The sequence below is a fragment of the Carlito syrichta genome, unplaced genomic scaffold (assembly GCF_000164805.1).
Source record: "Carlito syrichta isolate Samal-C Ts95f unplaced genomic scaffold, Tarsius_syrichta-2.0.1 Scaffold308833, whole genome shotgun sequence".
In the NCBI taxonomy this organism is placed as follows: Eukaryota; Metazoa; Chordata; class Mammalia; order Primates; family Tarsiidae; genus Carlito; species Carlito syrichta.
In genome coordinates, this window is record NW_007252929.1 from 466,305 (window position 1) to 487,879 (window position 21,575).

The 21,575-nt window shown below is 35.0% G+C and overlaps 1 protein-coding gene across 1 annotated transcript in view; it reads left to right on the top strand.

Annotated features, from left to right (window-relative positions):
- Positions 1–19,605, top strand: part of RSBN1L (round spermatid basic protein 1 like) — a 92,308-nt gene extending 72,703 nt beyond the window's left edge. The window contains exons 9-12 of the mRNA XM_021716521.1: positions 1,135–1,277; positions 5,064–5,231; positions 18,268–18,376; positions 18,458–19,605. Of these exons, the coding sequence (XP_021572196.1) occupies positions 1,135–1,277; positions 5,064–5,231; positions 18,268–18,376; positions 18,458–19,099 (1,062 nt within the window). The 3' untranslated portion in view covers positions 19,100–19,605. The remainder of the gene's footprint in view (positions 1–1,134; positions 1,278–5,063; positions 5,232–18,267; positions 18,377–18,457) is intronic.
- The last annotated feature ends 1,970 nt before the right edge of the window (positions 19,606–21,575 follow it).

Consider the following 21,575-nt stretch of genomic DNA (forward strand, 5'->3'; position numbering starts at 1 on the left):
CTTCCGCCTCAGCCTTCCGAGTAGCCGGAATTACAGGCATGCGTTACCACGCCCGGCTGAGTTTTTGATTTATTGTAGAGATGAGGTCTCGATGCCCAGGCGGGTCTCGAGCCCACGGGCTCAGGCAGTCCACTCACCTTAGCCTCCCAAAGGCGCGGAATTATAGGCTGGGCCACTAAACCCAGCTTGCTCAATTTTTTTAATCCCATATATGTATATGTCTTTTTCTTCCTTCCTCTTTCACTCTGTTCCAATCCGTTCTCTTTCTTTTTGTATTTATTTTAAGCTTTGTGTTCCTTTTTTACTTCTCTCAACTAGTTACATCATGGGACTTGATTGCATTTATTACTGAATTATATTTTAAAATTATTACTGAATATTATTTAAATATTTGCTTCCAATTGAATTTTCAAACAAATGAGCTAAATGCATTCTTTCTTTTTTTTTAAAGCAGGATTTATTGAGAGGACAGAAAAGCTTCTATAGTGGGAGGGGACCTGAAGGGGTTTCCCTAAATGCATTCTTTCTAAAGAAATTTAACTTGACAATCCTCTTCTTTTTTAAAAGGGGTTATGGGATGAATTTTTAAAAAATACTATTCTTACCATTTTAGGGATGGTGGCTTTTGGTCTTATTTTTCTTTCCTTTTCCCCTTTTCCTGTCTCTCTCTTTCTTTTCTGTTCTTTTAAAATATTTTAATCTCTGTTTTAAGCTAACAACTTAAACTACTAAGCAGAAATACATTTTGATTTTGGTTTTCCTTTTTTATCCATTTTATTAAATTCCAACTTAATTGTTCATTTTAATAGATTTTTATAGAGAGCACTTATTTTGTTAGTTTATAAACATATGACCCATATGTTTGGTAGAAGGAAGAATAACAAATGATACCATAAATCATACCTCTGGCAAGGTGGGGGAACAGACCATTCAAGCATAATTATTCTCTAGATGTGCTTGAAATATAATTTTTTGAGTCAAAGTATCAATATACAGGAATAAATTCAGTATTTAGTATCTTTTTCAAGTGCTTAAGTATAAAAGCATACATGGAAGTGTGTTTGTCAGGGGATCAATATACTTGAAGGCACTTTTTTGAAAATAATTTGTATTTATGTAATTATTTGTCTCTAGTGTACACTGCCATGGGGGACACTTTCTAGTCTAAAATTAGAGAGTCGAAAAGATAGTGATGATGGTCCCATTATGTGGGTACGTCCAGGAGAACAAATGATCCCTGTGGCTGATATGCCAAAGTCCCCTTTTAAAAGGAAAAGGTATGTTGGATTTCATATTTTTTTGTTGGGATGGGTGTTTGTATGTTGGAGTGTGTGTGCACATGTGTGTTAGTTGAAAATTGAAGGGAGGAGGAGAAAGTTTAGAGTGTAATTGGAATGTAAATGTAAAAATATCTACACATGCTGATATAATTTGCTACAAAATATAATATATAAATAAGACATGAGAAATATAGGCAAATGACAATAAATTATAATTAGGAATGGAAAAAATGTCATTTACATGGAGACATTATAAATGATTTTGGAATAAATTTAATAAGAAATATCCAGAACTTGTATTTTTAAATTTATTTTTATTTTACTAAATACTAAGCATGAACACCTGAATCAGAGCCTGTAGTAAGAAAACTAAAACATTTAATAGAAGATATAAAATAAGATAAAAACAAATGGAAAGCTCTACTGTGTTCTAGATTGGATTAAAATGATAGTTCTTTACATTTTTGCATTTTCATTGGATTTACACTCCCACCACTGGTTAAAATGATTTTAAAACTTTTCAGTGAAAGAAAAGATGAGGGAAAGTTTATGAGACTAGATTTTTAAAATTACTGTACAGCTCATAGATCATTGGAATGCAACAAAATCCAGGCATATATTTGAGGATATTGGAAACTTAATATATGAGATAGGTGGAAAAAGGAAGAGTTAATTAACAAATAATGGTGGCATAATTGGCAGTTTATCTGAAAGAAAACAAAGGCAGGGCTCTTACCTCACACAAGAAGTAAGAGAATTAAACATAAGCAATGAAACAATTAAAATATTAGAATAAAATAAAAGCCTGGAAGAGACCTTCCTAAACAAAACCAAATATATATATATATGAAACAACAGTATTGACTGGACTAAAACATTTGTAACATGTGGCAGACTAAAGTTAATGTACAAAAAGCATTCCCAAATATAAAACTACCCAGAAGAAAAATAGACTTCAGGCTGTTAAGTGTATTTTCAAAAAACTATGAGATATTTTTATCTATTATATCGACAAAAATTATTAATAGAGCAATATTATAGACTGGTAGGTATATGAAGAAACAGTCTTTTATACACTGTTGACAGAAGGTTGAGCTACTGTAATCACTTTGTGAAAGTAATTTGGCAGTATCTTATCAAATTTAACATGTAACTCTTTGATCTAGCAACCCTGCTTTTGGGAATCTCTCTCAAGAAATTAAAGCACTAAATATAAGTAAGAATGTTAGTTGTAGCATTGTTTGTGATGAGAAAAAGCTTTAGAATGGTCTGGATTCCCATCAGCAGGGTAATGGAAGAATAGTTGTTGTACATTCTTATTAAAGAGTATGATGAAATAGTTAAAATAGAGGTCTTTTAGTGTTTTTTGATTTGAGTGGATATCTATGACACTTGAAAAGAGCCAAATGTAGTATAATGTGTCTAGTATGATTTTATTTTTATCAGAAGAAATAAACAAAAAAGCCTTTGTGTAAATGTATATTTATGTGAGCACAGAGAAAGGTTTGGAAAAATGTACATTAGGTTAACATCGGTGGGAATGGATGAGAATGATGCCGGGGAAGATAATAGCTTTTTCTTTAGACACCTAAAGATAGTTTTACTGGTTTCAATGATTATTAATTTTTTTTTTTTTTTTTGAGTCTCACTCCATTGCCTAGGCTGGAGTGCAGTGGCACACTCACTGCCACCCCAGCGGTGACTCACTGGGCTCTAGTGATCCTTTAGCTTCAGCCTTCCAAGTAGCTGGAACTACAGGTGCACGCTACTACACCTGGCTAATTTTTAAAAATTTATTGCAGAGACGAAGTCTTGCCAAGTTGCCTGGGCTGGCCTCGAACCCATAGGCTCAGGCAGTTTACTTGCCTCGGCCTCCCAAAGCGCTGGAATTATAGGCTAAGCCACTGAGCCTGGTCCGTGATTATTAATTTTAAAAGAAAAATAAATAATTGAGTCAACTGTGGGTTGCATGTTGGCAGGGACAATGTTAGGTTTGTTACTAATGTGTCTCTAGCACTTAAATAGTCTAGTGCTCAATAAGTATGAATTGGATGAATGAAATGTGTAAGTAAATGTATAAGTTAGTAGTAAATGGTAAAATTAATGTGTTTCTCAGTGGTTCTTAACTTTTTTTTTTAAGAATTTATGATTCATGTTAAGAATCTGAAAACCTTTTCTAAGAACAGTACAGATATGCACAGATTTTTAGGTATAATTTAAAGGGGTTCACTAGCACTTTAAGAAACTTCCATTCACCTCAGGATATGCAACCCATAGTAAGTGTGATGATTTCACATCATTTTATAGTCTGGCCAGCTAATAACAACAGTGTGCCAGGTACTATACTAAGTGCTTTATATGTCTTAATTTATTACAGTGTAGTACTGATGAAGCCAAATTTGTGGACTTGAGAGCCTGTTAGCCTTCCACAGGAAGCAACATTATCTAGCTTTCTGACACAAAGAGTAAAAACGTATATTATAGCATTGTGTATTTGTGTGTGTAATAAGACTGTAATGCAGGGGTGCCCAAAGAGCAGTAAGTAATAGGGAACAGTAGGAGATTAGAGAACTAATAATAATAAAGAGTGACTCCTAGGAAGATAGACTAGGATGAGAGGAGACAATTATGGGGCAATCTGGAGTTGTCTCTGGAAGTAACGGAAAAACCATATAGAGGAAGATAAATAAGATGTTGACTCCCTGCAAAAATTCTCACCTTCCCCTCTACAGCAAAACTAGAGAGATTTCTGTAATGTGTGAGGCTAAGTAGGCAGCAGCTTCTGTATGCATATGGATTCTAGAAGGAAAGCAGTGAAGGAGAGTGCCAGAGGGAGATGGCTGTCATAAGACAGCTAAGGTTTTTCTGTATACTCCAATAAGCGATGCATGTTTTATGGAAGCAATTATTGCCTGGTGTGTTTTTGCTAATTTATTTTTTGACCTTCTCTCACTAGATTATAAACTCCCATGAGAATAGGAATCTCATCTGTCTTATTCACTAGCCCCAGTGCCCAGATAGTACCTGGTATATAGTATGTATCCTGTAAATATTGAATTAATACATTTAAAAAAGTGCCTGTTTGGGCTGGGTGCTAATGCTCATGCCTGCAATTCCAATACTTTGGGAGACTGAGGCAGGAGCATCGCTTGAACCCAGGAGTTCGAGACTAGCCTAGGCAACAAAGTGAGACCCTGTCGTTACCAAAAAAATTTAAAAACTTAGCTGGGGGTGGTGGCATGTGCCTGTAGTTCCAGCTACTCTGGAGTCTGAGGTGGTAGGATCACTTGAATGCAGGTGGTTGAGGCTGCAGTGAGCTATGTTCACATGACTGCACTCCAGTCTGGGTGACAGAGCCAAGCCTTGTCTCTAGGAAAAAAAAAAGGTTGCCTGTTTAATTCAGATATGTTAGTCAAGTGATCTGAGTGGGGGCATGGTCTCATACAGATTAGAACCAAGCCCCAGGGTAAGATTGTGGGTATAGGGGAACTTGGGCAAATGATACCATTTGTAATTTAGTTTCTTATCCAAGTATGTATTTTCCTTACAACTGCCATTTTTGTGAAGAGTGTATTAGAAAAATGAGGGGATTATATGTGTGCTTTTGTTCTTATTCATTAAAAAAAATACAACTTGATTTGAGATTAGGAAATTTAAAATCTACTTTTGTCTGAATTATGATGATTGGGTGTCTGATGGCAAGCAAGCTTGAATATATTAATACAAATGTTTGATGGCAATTAAACCTCAGTATATAAATGGAATTTTATTCTAAAAATACAGAACTACCAATGAAATAAAAAACCTTCAGTACCTACCTCGAACTAGTGAGCCCCGGGAGATGCTGTTTGAAGACAGGACAAGAGCTCATGCAGATCATATAGGACAAGGTTTTGAACGACAGACTACAGCTGCTGTTGGAGTGCTGAAGGCTGTGCACTGTGGAGAGTGGTATATATAACTACTGCTATTTTGATGAAAGGCTTTTTGGCTCCTAAAATTTTTCTTGGAAAGTTTGTTAGAAATTCCTCTTTGCTGCTGGGAAAAGTTTCATTTCCCCCCCTGTATTTGGATATTCTAATTGTACTAAAGATTTTAAATTGCTAGAATCTAGTGTTAGTCATTTGGGTTGGCTGAAATAATTAATTTCACTTTCTAAGTGACAAGAGGTGAAAAAAATTAAGGTAAAAGAAAAACCAAGGCTTACTTGGTGCTTGTATTTCTGTTTACAAATGTCAGCTCATTTAATTTTTCTCAACTACTAATTTATCCATATTTATCACATAAGGAAACTGATGCTCAGGGTTGTCAAATAATTTGTTTTTGTCATACATGTGATAAGTAGAGCAGAGACTGATTTCAAATCTGACTATACACTCGTTTTCTCTTCCTCCTGTTGTTTACTTTGTGCACCTTTTCTGAAAGTTTGGTATCTCTTTATTAAGGATTTGTTTGCCTGTGTTCAGTTTTTTCAGCTTTGCTTACAGGTTTCACTTTGAATATTTTAATAAATTAAAAACGGATTATTGTTTTTAATGTACTTGAAGTATCTCATAATTAAGTAATTTTCCATTTATTAAATTGATAAGACATAATAGCAAAGCTATATAAATTTTGCTTAGATTTTTGTTTTCAAATCAAGCATGTTTTGGTATGAAACCTGAGTTGGAATGTGCTATTTTACTTATTAAAGCAGATGCTTTAGATACTAAATAACAAGAACTCTTAAAAAAATTTTTTTTTTTGAAATTGTTTGTAGTATTGTGATCTTTTGTCTCTCTAGAGTATAAGTTATACTGTCTCCTTTTTCTTTTTTTTTTTAACTTTTAATTTTTTTATTTTAAAGATGTGGGGTACAATTCAGAGTTAGGTATACAAATGTTCATTATGCAGTTACCCTTGTCGATGAGGTGTGCCCTCCCCGCCCCAGATTCCCATTACTGTCAATCCTGCTACCCGCCCTGCCCTACCCCCGGCAATTTCCCACTACTGACAATCCTTTACTTATAGTATTACAATAATTGTTCAAGGTTCACTTATGAGTGAGATATATGTGATACTCAGTTATTTGTTTCTATGAAAGATCACTCAGTATTATAGACTAAGTCCATTCAAGTTGCTGTGAAGTTCATGATTTTGTTCTTTTTTATGGCTGCGTAATATTCCATCGTGTATATGTACCACATTTTTTTTTATCCACTCCTGTTTTGATGGGCAGCATGGTTGGTTCCATATTCTTGCTATTGTGAACAATGCAGCAATAAACATATGTGCACAGATATCTTTTTTATAGAGTGATTTGAGTTCTTCTGGGTATATTCCCAGTAGAGGGATTGTGGGGTCGTATGGAAGGTTGATTTTTAGATCGTTTAGGAGTCGCCACACTGTTTTCCTCAGCGGCTGTACTCGATAACACTCCTACCAACAGTGTAGAAGTGTTCCCTTTTCGCCACATCCTCTCCAGCATCTGTTATTCTTTGAGTTATTGATGATGGCCATCCTGACTGGAGTTAGGTGGTATCTCAGTGTAGTTTTATTTGTATTTCTTTGATGACTAGTGAGGCTGAGCATTTTTTCATGTGTCTGTTGGCTGCTCATATGTCTTCTTTTGAGAGCTATGTATTCATATCTTTTGCCCACTTTGTAATGGGGCTGTTTGTTTTTTTCTTTTCAGCACATTTGAGTTCTTTGTAGATACTTTCATGTTAGGCATTTGTGAGACATACAATTGGCAAATATATTTTCCCATCTGTGGGCTGTCTCTTCGCTCTCTTGATGGTTTCTTTGGCTTTGTAGAAGCTTGTCAATTTGATGAGGTCCCACTTGTTCATCTTATCTTTTATGGCATGGGCACTTGGAGTTTTGATCATGAATTGGTTGCCAATTCCAATTTCCAAAGATGTGTCCTGCATTTTCTAAGGTCCTTACAGTTTGAGGTTTTACATTTAGGTCTTTGATCCATTTAGACCTTATTTTTGTGTATGGTGATAGGCAGAGCCTTGTTTTTATCTTCTGCATGTGGTCAACCAGTTTTCCCAGCACCATTTACTGAATAGGTTCTCCTCTCCCCAGTGGTTGGTGGTGGAGGCTTTGTTGAAGATGAGTAGGTTGAGAAATTGAGATTTTGCTTCTGGAATCTCTCTCCTGTTCCATTGGTCTATATGCCTGTTCTTGTACCAAAACCATGCTGTTTTGATTATTGTAGCTTTATAATGTGTAAAGTCTGGAAGTGTGATACCTCCTGCATTGTTTTTTTTTGCTGAGGATTGTTTTGGCGATTCGAGGTTGTGTATGTTTCCATATGAATTCCTGTATTGTTGCTTCCAGGTCTGTGAAGAATGCTGCTGGTAATTTAATAGGTATTGCTTTAAATCTGTAGGTTACCTTGGGTAGGATGGACATGTTAACGTTGTTGATTCTTCCAATCCATGAGCATGAAATATTTTTCCATTTGTTTGTGTCATCTTTGATTTCTTTGAGCAGTGTTTTGTAATTTTCATAGTAATGGTCTTTCACGTCTCTGGTTAGGAAGATGCTAAGGTATTTGATTTTTTTTTTCTGGCTGTTGTGAATGGGATTGTGCTTTTTATTTGGGTTTCTGTTTGTGTATTGTTGGTGTGACTGTCTTTTGCACTTTGATTTTATATGCTGAGACTTTGCCAAAGTTCTTTATCAGTGCAAGGAGGTTTTTGACAGATCCTCTTGGGTTTTTGAGGTATAGCATCATGTTATCTGCAAAGAGGGATAAATTGACTTCCTCTTTTCCTATTTGGATACCCCTGATCTCCTTCTCTTGTCTGATTGCTCTAGCTAGGACTTCCAAACTATGTTGAAAAGGAAGGGTGAGAGTGGGCATCCTTGTCTTGTTCTGGTTTTCAGGGGAAATGGTTCTAGTTTCTGTCTATTTAGCGGTATGTTGGCTGTGGGTTTCTTGTAGATGCTCTTACTATTTTGAGGTATGTTCCATCTATGCCTAAGTATTTGAGGGTTTTTATCAAGGAGGGGTGCTGGATTTTATCAAAAGCTGTTTTTGCATCTAATGATATAATCTTTACATCTGTTGATGTATTTCATTACATTTATGGTCTTACGAATGTTGAACCAGCCCTGCATCCCAGAGATGAAGCCTGCTTGGTTGTGGTGGATGATTTTTGAGATGTGTTGTTAAATCTGATGTTAGGATCTTGTTGAGAATTTTATACCTATGTTTCTCAAGGATATTGACCTGTAGTTCTCTTTGTTGGATCTTTATCTGGTTTGGATATCAATGTGATGTTAGCTTCGTAAAATGATTTGGGGAAAGTTCCATCTTTCTCAATTGCCTAGAATACTTTCGATAGGATTGGTATCAGTTCCTCCTTGTATGTTTTGTAGAATTCTTCTGGAAAGTCATCTGGTCCAGGGCTTTTTTTTGGTAGGTATTTTTCTTATGACATGGTCAATTTCCTGAATTGTTATTGGTCTATTTAGGGTCTCGATTTCTTCTTGTTTCAACCTGGTGAGGTTGGAAAAAAAAAAAAAAAAGACCTCTATTTCCTTTAGGTTTTCATGTTTGTTTCCACACAAGTGTACATAGTGGTGTCTGATAATCTTTTGTATTTCTTTGGGGTCAGTCGTGATTTGATCTTTTGCATTTCTGATTGTGTTTATTTGGATTTTTTCTCTTTTTCTTGGTCAGTCTAGCTAAAGGACCATCAATCTTGTTTATCCTTTCAAAGAACCAGCTTTTTGTTTTGTTGATTTTTTTTGTATTATCTTTTTATCTTCTATGTCCTGAATTTGGACTTTTCTTTTGGTGATCTGGATTCTTCTGCTGAAGTTAGGGTTTTGGTGGTCTTGCTTTTTCAGCTCCCTTAGGTGATTTGTTAGTCTGTTAACTTGTGATCTTTCCATTTTCTTCATGTGTATTCATAGAGATATGAATTGCCCTCTTAGTACTGATTTCATGGCATCCCACAGGTTTTGGTAAGATGTTTCTTCATTTTCATTTGTTTCCAGGTATCTTTTAATCTCTGTTTGATTTCCATGTTGACCCAGGAGTTGTTTAGCATCATTCTGTTTAGTGTCTAAAAAATTTTAAAGTGTGGGGTACAAGTGGGAATTTACTACATAAGGCAGGCTATATCCAGGTAAAGTTTGGGCTTCTACCTGGTCCTCTCTCCTCCTGATAGTAGACCAGGTACCCATTGTGTTGCCAGGTTCCCCCATTCCCCCCCAGCAGTGCCCAGTGTCTGCTGATCCCACCCTTGTGCTGGTGTGGTGTTCAGAGCCTGCTTATGAGTGAGAACATGCCATATTCAATTCTTTGTTTCTGTGATAGTTTGCTTAAAATGGTGTTCTTTATGACTGCATAATATTCCATCATGTATGTATATCACATTTTCCTTATCCAACTCACTTTGAATGGGCATCTGGGTGATTCTGTGTCTTTGCTATTGTGAATTGTGCTCTGGGTATATTCCCAGGAGAGGGATTGCTGGATCATATGAAAGCTCAATTTCCAGCACTCTTTTCTAAATAAAAAGAAACTATTTAATTCTGAAAATAGAAAATGTCAGTATTATATAGTTGTCTAAGTTTTCATGAAAAATGTAGCCTTTATTTTCTACATAAGGAAATGTTATTTTCAAGGGCTTCTAACACAGTTGTTAAAAGAAGAAAACTTACGGTTATATTTTATAAATTAATAATAAATGGGGAGAAGGCCAGTATAAACTAACCTTTTTAAAAATAAATGAAGCATTATTACTTTCAGGTATACAGTATAGCTAGTATGGAACAAATTCTTTAGGATCCTTAGGAAAACAATATTAATAGTTTATAACAATAATAATTTACAGCTGAGTTGTGTTTAAGTTGAATGGAAGTTTTACCAACTTTCCATGGTGGTTCTCACATAGAGTTTCTATGGCCTTCTTATAATTTAGTTTAAAATACTAATTTTGTCAGAGAGTAAAGGCAAACTTAATCTGTGTGGAAATCATTACAAATTACTATTTCAAATTAAGTTTTTCTGGAATGTTTGGTATAAAGTATTTAAGAGTTGCATTTGGATTTATTTAGGGTAAAATCTGACTTACAGTATCCTGTAAAGTCAGTCACATGTTTATACTTGCTTTCATAGATAAGTATTTCTGCTTCAGAAGTCCTTAGCACTTTGCTTAACTCTCTCTTAGGCGCCTTTATTTTACTTTTTAATGAAATACTATCTTTACTTAATCCTTAAGTTATCATATACATTTAATTATATATCTATTAAGCATATATTTTAAGTTATTTTAGATTCAGGGAGTACATGTAATATACATACATAACAAACCTGTTACTTTATTGTGTGAGGTTTGGGCTTCTGTTGAGTCTGTCATCCAGGTGGTTAGCATAGTACCCAGTGGTTAGTTTGTCATCCCTTATCTCCTTCCCTTCCTCCCTCCTTTCAGAGTCCCTAGTGTCTGTTTTTCCCATCTCTTAGGTTCCCTAAATTATTGTTGGTATATATTCTTTCTTCCACTTTATATGCAACTTGAGGTTATAGATTACATTCTGATTATAAGGCCCACCATAGGTCCCAGTAGATATTTATTAAAAAAAAACTACTTTCTTGGTTCCCAATTTCACAGTGAAAAGGAAATATTGCAAAACTACTAATATATCAGATGCTTGAGACAGGTTTTGGAATGAGATGAGTTTTCTCTTTATTGCAAAATACAATGTACTTCCTTTATCAGTGTTGCTTTAATCTTTTAATACTAAAAATGGCAAGAAACTGATTTTGTTAGTGCTACAGGAGGTCTTTGCGGCTCTGATGCAAATGTGGTCTGTGATCCTTTTAAGCTATGCCTATCTTAGTGTTTTGTTTTTTGTTCTTTTTCTCAAGAAGACATTAAGTCTTCAGCTATTAGATTCTTGACTTTTTCTTAGTGTCAGGCTTAACACCAACTTGAAACAAAAGATTTGCATTGATTTAGATGTTGAATCTCCAACTAGATAGGGACAGGGTTTGTGAATTATTGATCAAACTATGTAACTTATTAGGCATTATTAAGATAAGATTTACATAGATTTATGTGTCTGGAGTTACTTCTTTGAAATCCACTTTTTAACAAATCAACTGTATTGAAGTATAATTTACATTCAATAAAACACTAATTTTAAGTGTAGAGTTTGATGTGCTTTGATGACATATATAGCCATCTTACCTACCACAACCACAGCTAAACATTTGATACTTTCCCTCATACTCCTTGATTGTTAATCACCCCCATCCTTTCCCCAACTTCAGACTTCCATTAAAACACTGCCTGCCAGGCTCGGTGGCTCAGCCTGTAATCCCATGCCTTTGGGAGGCTGAGGTGAGTGGATTGCCTGAGCCCGCGGGTTTGAGACCTGCCTGGGCAACTTGGCAAGACCTCATCTCTACAATAAATCACAAATGAACCGGGCGTGGTAGTGCACGCCTGTAGTTCCAGCTACTTGGACGACTGAGGCGGAAGGATCGCCGGAGGCCAGCAGGTCGAGGCTGTGGTGGCTGGGAGCAGCCACTGCACTCCAGTCTGGGTGACAGAGTGAGACTCCAACTCAAAAAAAGCCCCAAAAAACAAAAAAAACCACTTTGCCTTATAGGTTATTTTTGCATAGTCTATGATCCCATGTAAATAGAATCATAGATGTTCATGACTTTTTTCACTCAGCATAACGTTTTTGAAATTCATTCGTGTTGTTATATGTATTATTAGTTCTTTTTATTGCTGCATAGTATATTACTGTATGGGTATATCACAATTGATTAATCCATTTACCTAATGATGGACATTTGAGTTATTTTCAATTTGAGATCTTTATGAATAAAACTGTTATGAATATTCACTTACAGATCTTTGTGTGGACATATGATTTCATTTCTTTTTGGTAAATATATAGAAATGGAAATTGTAGGGTGTTAGGGAAAGGCAAAATAATTGTATACAGAAAAAATTCTAAGTCTACAAAACAAGTACTAGAATTAATAAGTAAATTTATCAAAGTCACAGGATAAAAAGTCTGTATAGTATAGTGAATTGTAATTCTATATACAAGCAGCAAGCATTAGGGAAATGAAAAGTTTTTATAGCCACAGTAGCATTTAAAAAAATCACAAAATGCTTAGTGATAACAAAATAAATTTTATAAGACCTGTATACTGAAAACTGTTAAACACTATTGAGAAAACTTTAATAATTACATTAATGTAGAGTTACATTTTCTTTATGAATTAGAAGATTCAATATGATTAGTAGTCATTTCTTTCCCAAATGTTCTACAAATTAGTTCAATCCCAATCAAAATCTTACTAGATTTCCTTGTAGAAATACAAAGAACCTACTATAGGCAAAACTGTCTTAGGATTAATAAAAAACAATTTTGGAGGATTTACACTGTCATTTTAAAGCTTATTATGAAGCTACAATAATTAAGAGAGGGGATATTGGTATAAATACTATCCAGAAGTAAACCTATTATTGATTTTTGATGAAGGTGACAAGCCATTGAGGAAAGGAGTCTTTTCAAGAAATAGTGGTGGAACAACAGAGTATCCTTTGCAAAAACAAAAAATAAAAACAAATCTTGACTCATCTCACATGATACAAAAATTTTAAATGGTAATAGTACTAAATATAACCATTGGGCTGGGCACAGTGGCTCCTTCCTGTAATTCCAGCACTTTGGGAGGCTAAGTTGGGAAGATGTTTTGAGCTCAGGAGTTCAAAACCATAGTAAGACCTTGTCTACCAATAATCGAAAAGTTAGCTGGGTGACATGGTGTTGTGTGCTGGTAGTCCCAGCTACTTGAGAGGCTGAGGCAGAAAGATTACTTGAGCCCAGGAGGTTGAGGCTGTGGCGAGCTGTGATTGTGGCCGTTGTACTCCAGCTTGGGCAACAGGGTAAAACCCTGACTCAAAAAAAAAGTATCCATCAAAACTGTAAAACTTCTAGAAGAAAATTTTGTATCAGGCAAAGATTTCATAAACTATAAAAGAAAACCTTGATAAACTTGGACATCATCAAAATTAAAACTACTCTTCAATGATACTGTTAAGATAATGAAAAAGAAAGTTACAGATTTTTCGAAAAGGCAAGTTATAAACCAGCCACATATCTGTGTAGATACATCTCTATATATATATCATTTGTGTCCATCTATATAAAGAACTATTACAATTTAAAAATAAGAAAGCAAACAACCCAATTAAACTGGACAAAGGATTTGAACATTCATTTTACAAAAGAAGATACCCAAATGGCCAATAAGCATATTAGAGATGTTCAATATAATTTTACCGTACAGGAAATGCAAATTAAATCTATAATAAGATAACATTACACACCCACTAAAAGAACTTAAAAAAAAAAGACAATAGCAAAAACTCACATGAATATGGACTAAACAACTTTTATATACTGCTGAGGGAACTATAGAAAAGTTCTGCAGTTTCTTAAAAAATTAGATATATACTTTAAGAGCCTGTCATTCTATAATTCCATTGCTTTTCCTGGGATTAAGAACCTCTATACAGTTTTATTGTATATATGATATATATTATAATTGTTATATAATATACAGGTGCTCCCTGACCTATGATGCTTTGAGTTTTCAACTTTATGATAGTGCGAAAGCTGTATGCATCCACTAGAAACTGTAATCTCCTCGTCAGGCAAGGGACTTAGGATAGTTTTAATTTATGATGCATTTTCTACGTAAGACATTTTTTCACTTACAATGTGTTTATTGGGACATAACCTCATCCTAAGTCAAGGAACTTTGTTATACACATATACATCCCTCTCAGTCATTCTGTATTATATATATATGCTTATATACATATGTATATACATTTTACATATGTAAAATATATACATAAATGATGTAGGATAGCCATGTATGTGTATATAAATTAGATATATAGATGACATAGATGACATCTTTATTATAAAATATATAACAATACATGTGATGATTTATGATAATACATTATATGTAGTGCTGGATTCAATTTGTTAATATTGTTAACGATTTTGTGTTTATGTGACTAAGTGTTGCCCAAGTTTGTTTATTGATCTTTTCAAACAGACATTTCTTTGATTTTTTTTTTTCCTTTCAATTTTTTAGTTTATTTAAGTCAGAGTCTCACTCTGTCACCCAGGCTGAAGTGCAGAGGGACATTCCTGGTTCACTGCAGCCTCAACCTCCTGGGCTCATGCGATCCTTCCACTTCGGTCTCTCCAGTAGCTGGGGTACAGGCATATATCACCATGCCAGGCTCATTCTCTGATGTTTTGTACAGACAAGGTCTCACTAAGTTGCTTAATCTGATCTCAAACTCCTAGGCTCAAGCAGTCTTCCCACCTTGGCCTCCCAAATTGCTGGGATTATAGGCGTGAACCACTGTGCCTGGTCTTTTTTTTAAGGTTGGAGTCTCACTCCAACGCCCAGGCTGGAGTGTAGTGGCACACTCAGGGCCACCCCAGCGTCGACCTGCTGAGCTCCGGCCATCCTTCTGCTTCAGCCTTCCAAGTAGCCGGAACTACAGGCTAATTTTTTTATTTATTGTAGAGATGAGGTCTCACCATATTGCCGCAGGCTGGTCTTGAACCTGGGGGCTCAGGCAATCCACTCGCCTCGGCTTCTCAAAGTGCTGGGATTACACGCTTGAGCCACCGTGCCTTGCCTTTTCTTCTTTTTAAGAAAAGAATTTGTTCCTTTTCTAGCTTAAGTTGAAAGCTTAGATGATTGGAGGCCTTTCTTCTCTAATATAAGTATTTAAAACCTCTTCTCTAATATAAATATTTGAAACTAATGTTGCATTGTTATTATTATTATTCAGTTCAGAATATCACTTTTTCCATTTTCAAAACAATTGATTTCTGTAGTAAAGAATTAAAATATGACTGTGAAACTAGAAAATAGTTCAGGATATTTCTAATTCTGTTTGATTTCTTTTTTTAACAATCCATGGTTTATTGAAAAGAAGTGTTGTTTAGGTTCCAGTTTTGAGGAGTTTTTTGTGTGTGTCTGGTGTTTTTGGTTTGTTTTTTTTAAGGCAGAGTCTCAACTCTGTCACTCAGGCTAGAGTGCAGTGGCACAATCATGGCTCACCACAGCCTTGATCTATTTCCTGGTCTCTGGTAATCCTTCCTTCTCAGCCTACCGAGTTGCTAGGACTATAGGTGCATGCCACCATGCCTGGTTAAATTTTTGATTTTTTGTGGGAATATGAGGTCTTAACTATGTTGCCCAAGCTGATCTCAAACTCCTGGACTCAAGTAATCCTCCCGCTTCAGCCTCTGAAAATGCTGAGCTTATGGGCATGAGCCACCGTAACAGCCTTATTTCTAATTTAATTTCCTGTGGTCAGAGAACATTTTCTGTATGATTTCAGTCCTTCTTAATTTCTTGGGGTTTGTTTTATTGATTATCTTGATGGATGTTCTATGTCCACTTAAAAGAATGATTATTTTGCTGTTGTTTATAGGTGTTCTATGTCCACTTAAAAGATTGTTGTATTTTGCTGTTGTATGCTATAAATGCCAGTTAAGTCAACTTTGTTAATAGTGTAGTTGAATTCTTCAGCATCTTCACTGATTTTTGTCTCCTTAATTTCCAACTTTAACATTGAGTTTGTCTATTTCTCCTTTCAGTTTTTCTAGTTTTTTTTTTTTTTTTTTTTGAGTAGGAGTCATACTCTGTCGCCTAGGCTAGAGTGCAGTATCATGCTGCTCACAACCGCCACTGCAGTCTCAGCCTGCTGGGCTCAGATGATCCTTCTGCCTCAGCCTTCCAAGTAGCTGGGACTACAGGTGCATGCCACCATGCCCCAGCTAATTTTTAAAAAAAATTTACTGTAGAGACGAGGTCTTGCCAATTTGCCCAGGCTGGTCTCGAACTGCTGTACTCAGGCAGTACTCTCGTCTCTGCCTCCCAAAGTGCTGGGATTACAGATGTGAGCCACTGTGCCCAGCAGTTTTTTAGTTTTTGCTTTGTGTATTTTTTCTTTTGTAATAGCTTTATTGAGATATAATTCAGATACCATGCAGTTCACCCCTTAAAGTGTACAATTCAATGGTTTTTTAGTACATTCACAGAATTGTGCAACCATAGAATATTTCTATCACCTCAAATAAACTGTACCTTTAGCTGTTACCCCCACAGTCTTCTATCTCCTCAGCCCCAGGCAACCACTAATTTACTTTCTGTCTGTATTTATTTGTCTATTCTGAATATTTTGTGTAAATGGTTATATAATGTGATCTTTCGTGATTGACTTATTTTACCTAGCATAGTATTTTGAAGGTTGCTCATTGTTAAGATATGTCACTAGGCAACTACACATTTAGAATTATTTCTTCTTGATGAATTGAACCCTTTATCATTATAAAATGCCCTTTATATCCTTGGTAATATTCCTTGTCCTGAAGTGTACTTTGTCTGAGGTTAATTCAGCCATTTCTGCTTTCTTATAATGTGTATTCTTTTTCTTTTTGCTTATTATTGTTCCATGTAGGTATCATGAAGATGGATTTGGCTTTTTTTTTCTTTTTAACCCAGCAACAGTCTCTCTCTTTCAATTGGTGTATGTAGTTCATTTATATTTAATATGACTATAAATAAATTTGGATTTAAATTTACTATCTTGCTTCCAATTTGCCTCTTCTGTTCTTTATTCCTTTTCCCCTCTTTTCTTGTTAGCATTCCATTTTACCTCCACTATCTGCTTACTCTAGCTATAGTATAGCTGTGTTTTATTTATTTAATTGCTCTAAACTTATCACAGTCTACTTTAAAATAGTATTATATCTTTATGTATAATGTGTAAGAACCTTTCAACAGTATACTTCTATTTATTCTCTTTCTCCCATTTCTGGCCTTTGTGCTAATTATTGTCATTTTTTTTTATATATGCTATAAGCCCCACAGTATGTTATTACCTTTGCTTTAAGGAGGTTTAAAAAATGAGAATAAACTATCTTTCACGTTTACTTTTATGTGTGTTGTACATTCCTTTTCATAGATCTACATTTTCATCTAAGCATCATTTTCCTTCAGCCTGAAAAAATTCCTTTAACATTCTCTGTTATGCTGGTTTTCTGGTGAGAGTCTCTCAGCTTTTGTTTGTCTGAAAATGTTATTTCACATTTTTTAAGGATACTTTTGGTGGCTATAGAATTCTAGGTTGAATTTTGCTTTCAGTACTTTAAAAATATCCCATTCTCATCTGGCTTGTGTTGTTTTGATGAGAAGTGTGCAATCATTCTTATCCTTCTTTCCCTATATGTAATGTAATGCATTATTTTCAGGCTTTCTGTTTATCACTGGTTTTCAGAAATTTGGATATGATTTGCCTTGGTGTGATTTTCTTTGTATTTATTTATATTCCTTGGAATTTCACTCCAAAATCTTTGTGACACCTCTGTAAAAATGTATTTTTTAATGTAGTATTTTAAAAAAATTTTATTTACAATTCAGGATTAGGTATACAAATGTTCATTATGCAGGTACCCTTGTTGATGAGGCGAGCCCCCCCTGCAGTTTCCCACAACTGCCATCCGTTTCTTATAGTATTATGATAATTGTTCAAGGTTCACTAGTGTAATATTTTCAACCTTAGCACTTAAACTTACATGAAGTATTGACCCTGCCTGTAAAACAAAATACTTAGTTTTCTTGGTTTGCATAATTTACCAGTTCAAATCATTTTTAATTTTTCAAACTCTTGTGACAAATAGTTATAATAAAGTGAGTAGTTTTTAATCTGTTTAAGTTGAAACTCATGGTGTCAGCCTGTTCCTTAAATATGTAAAATAGTTTTCAGTTACAACTTAGCTTTATTTGTACAACAATACTTTACTTATAAGACAGTATTGACCATAAACTATTTTTGCTTTGAATTTAATAAGCACTTAACAGAGTGTAAAATTAAAGGTAGATTCTTCATTTTCTCATTTTCATTTTTAGGCCTAATCAACCCCGAATAACCAAAGATGTAATATGTTTTCATGCTGAAGATTTCTTAGAAGTAGTTCAACGAATGCAGTTAGATTTACATGAACCTCCACTATCCCAGGTATATTTTATACATTTATTGTCTTTGGTGTAGTTTCTAATATGGAAAAGACTTATTTGTATCCCTTGTTTCTTTTTTTAGTGTGTCCAATGGGTCGATGATGCAAAACTTAATCAACTGAGGAGGGAAGGCATTCGCTATGCCAGGATTCAGCTGTATGATAATGACATTTATTTTATTCCAAGGAATGTTGTTCATCAGTTCAAGACAGTTTCAGCTGTGTGCAGTTTAGCATGGCATGTTCGGCTCAAATTGTATCACTCAGAGGAGGACACTTCTCAGAATACAGCTACTCATGAAACAGACACATCAACAAATTCCACATCATCAGTTCTTGGACAGCACACTGACAACATGATTTGTGCTGTAAGCAAAGGCTCCTTGGATTCTGTTTTTTCAAACAAACTTCATTCTAAGTATGCATTACAGCAGATTAAACATGAACCTATTGCGTCTCTAAGAATCAAGGAAGAACCTGTGAATGTTAATATTCCTGAAAAGACTAGAGCGCTGAATAATATGGATGGCAAGAATGTTAAAGCAAAGTTGGATCATGTTCAATTTACAGAATTTAAGATAGACGTGGATTCTAAATTTGAAAACAGCAACAAAGATTTAAAGGAAGAATTGTGTCCTGGAAGTCTCATAAGTCTAGTTGATACAAGGCAACATAGTTCAGCACATTCAAATCAAGATAGAAAAGAAGATGACATTTTGTGTTGATCAAATGTATATATCATTTAAAATTCTTCAAAAATAATTTAATAATGTAATAAAGATTCATGAATTCTGAAAGCAAGCCAAGGACTTGCTCCCAAGTCTGTTACAAAATATAGTTTATGTAGCTTTGTAACATTCCTCAGTGCCTGTCCATAACTGTGAAGTATCAAGCACTTAGGGCCAGATGCACTGTAAACATTGCAGGTTGAAATATAAAGGAGTCTTTAAAAAATCATTTGAGTTGGAGTTGTAGGTTTTAGAATAGAGCTGACATTAACATATATATATAAAATTTTTTTTTTTTTTTTTTTGTAATATGAGCCAGAATTCTTTTTTGACAACTTAAGGCTTTTCCATAGAGCTTATTTATACCAATTTTTCCCCCACTTTAAATGTGTCAGCACTATAGTGTAAATAGCTTTTAAAAAATATTTTTAGTGTGATTTATACTGAAATGTGAGCCACTTAATAAAGGTTCATAGTAATAAATATGTTTTCTGTTGGGTCTGCAAAGGCAAACTGACAATTCATTTAAATCATTTGTTTGATATGATTCTCTCTCTTGATATAGCCATTTAGAGTGGTAATAGAATGCAAATGTATGTATTCAAATCTGGTAAATATTTAAATTCCCCACACTGTGCAGGCATTTCCATAAACCAAGTTAAGAAAGTGCGCGCGCGCGTGTGTGTGTGTGTGTGTGTGTATGGGAATGTATATATGTATATCATATTTTGCATACTTTACTTAAATTGCTGAATAAGATCAATATGTGAAACTTCTTAGCTCTACTTCCTGGAATACATTTAAAAATATTTATACTCAACATTATGAAAACAGTTTAGGTAATATAAACAGTTTTAGAAAGTTGGGAGAAACAAGATTTGTTAATGATATCCAACCCTTCTAACTAATGAAGTTATGTGGCCAGATTATGTAGCCCTAACATAAATTTTCTGTTATGTGTGGAATGATAAGAAATTTAGAAAATTTTCCTACAAATAAGTAATTGTGCTGTACTTATTAACAGCTGAGTGAAAAATCTTTAGTATAAAGTTTAATTGTGAGCAATTAAAATACTCTTACATTTTTCTCACGGGAAAAATACGGCAAAAACAAAATTGTAAAATAAGGGCAATGACAATGACTCAGCTGCCATATACAGAGATAAAACTGATAAAAGGCTATGTAGTACCTCATCTTTCTCAGGATTCCCTTCCTATCCTAGCAAGGCAAACTACTTGGAGTACTTCCTTTTCAAAAAGCTCTAGAAAGTAAATTGTGGTAGGAAACAGGATTTCCAGTGCCTAACTGAAGATGAGTAAAAACAAATCTAATAATGGACTCCAGCACTATTTCACACTGCTTCCTCAATTGTAATTAAAAGTCAAACAAAGCTGGGTTCGGTGGCTCAGCCTATAATCCCGCGCTTTGGGAGGCTGAGGTCAGTGGATTGCCTGAGCCCGTGGGTTCGAGACCTGCCCGGGCAATTTAGCGAGACCTCATCTCTACAATAAATAAAAAAAAAAAAAAATCAGCTGGGTATGGTAGCACGTGCCTGTAATTCCGGCTACTCGGAAGGCTGAGGTGGAAGGATTGCCAGAGCCTAGCAGGTCGAGGTTGCAGTGGCTGGGAGCGGTCGCTGCACTCCAATCTGGGCGACAGAGTGAGACTCCAACTCAAAAAAAAAAAAAAAAAAAAAAAAGTCAAACAAAAATCTTTGGTGTATGCGTTGATATCAGGAACTCTGCTCATGGCAAATTCTGTTCTGTTTGTTCTGGTATTATTCTGGGCCCATCCATCGGTTGATGACTTAAACTGGGATTCTTTTCACTGCCATTTTGAGCGATTGTTGCTGGTTTCCATTTCAATAGTTTCTGTTCTGGCCTTATTTGTGGTACCCATAAAAACTGCTTATATGATGAAGAATGAGAAGCCATTTAGGAAGAGGCATTTCACTAGAGCAAATAAAAATTAATTGCAGTAGTGATGTCAGTCCTGGTTCCCAGTTTAATAAATGGGTAGGCAAATATCAGAGGAAATCTTGATGATTTGCAGGAAATCCATGTTTGCTACATAGGAAGTCTCATGGGATAGGGAAGGTATAAATCATTATGATGTTATTGGGGTTTTAATTTATATGTCACTGTCTTATCGTGCTCTCCACCTATTCTTCTATTTTAAGCTAATTTATGAATGTGTACCTATCTTTTTGGGGGACAAAAGTTCTTAACAAACCAGTGTTGAGAAATGGAAAGGATGTGGTCAAAATGCTTTTCTGTTTTTTTTCCTTTTTTAATTGAAGGGTGATACATCTAACGAGATGTTTTATTTCCTATTTTCCAGTAGCATACACATAGTTGCATAGAGGTCACATTGTAAGAAAATGTTGTTAGGGTATCCCTCCAAAATATAAGCCTTAAAGGAAGGCATATCTAAAATAACCATAGTGGTTGTTTTTAGGTATAGTTTTCTGTGT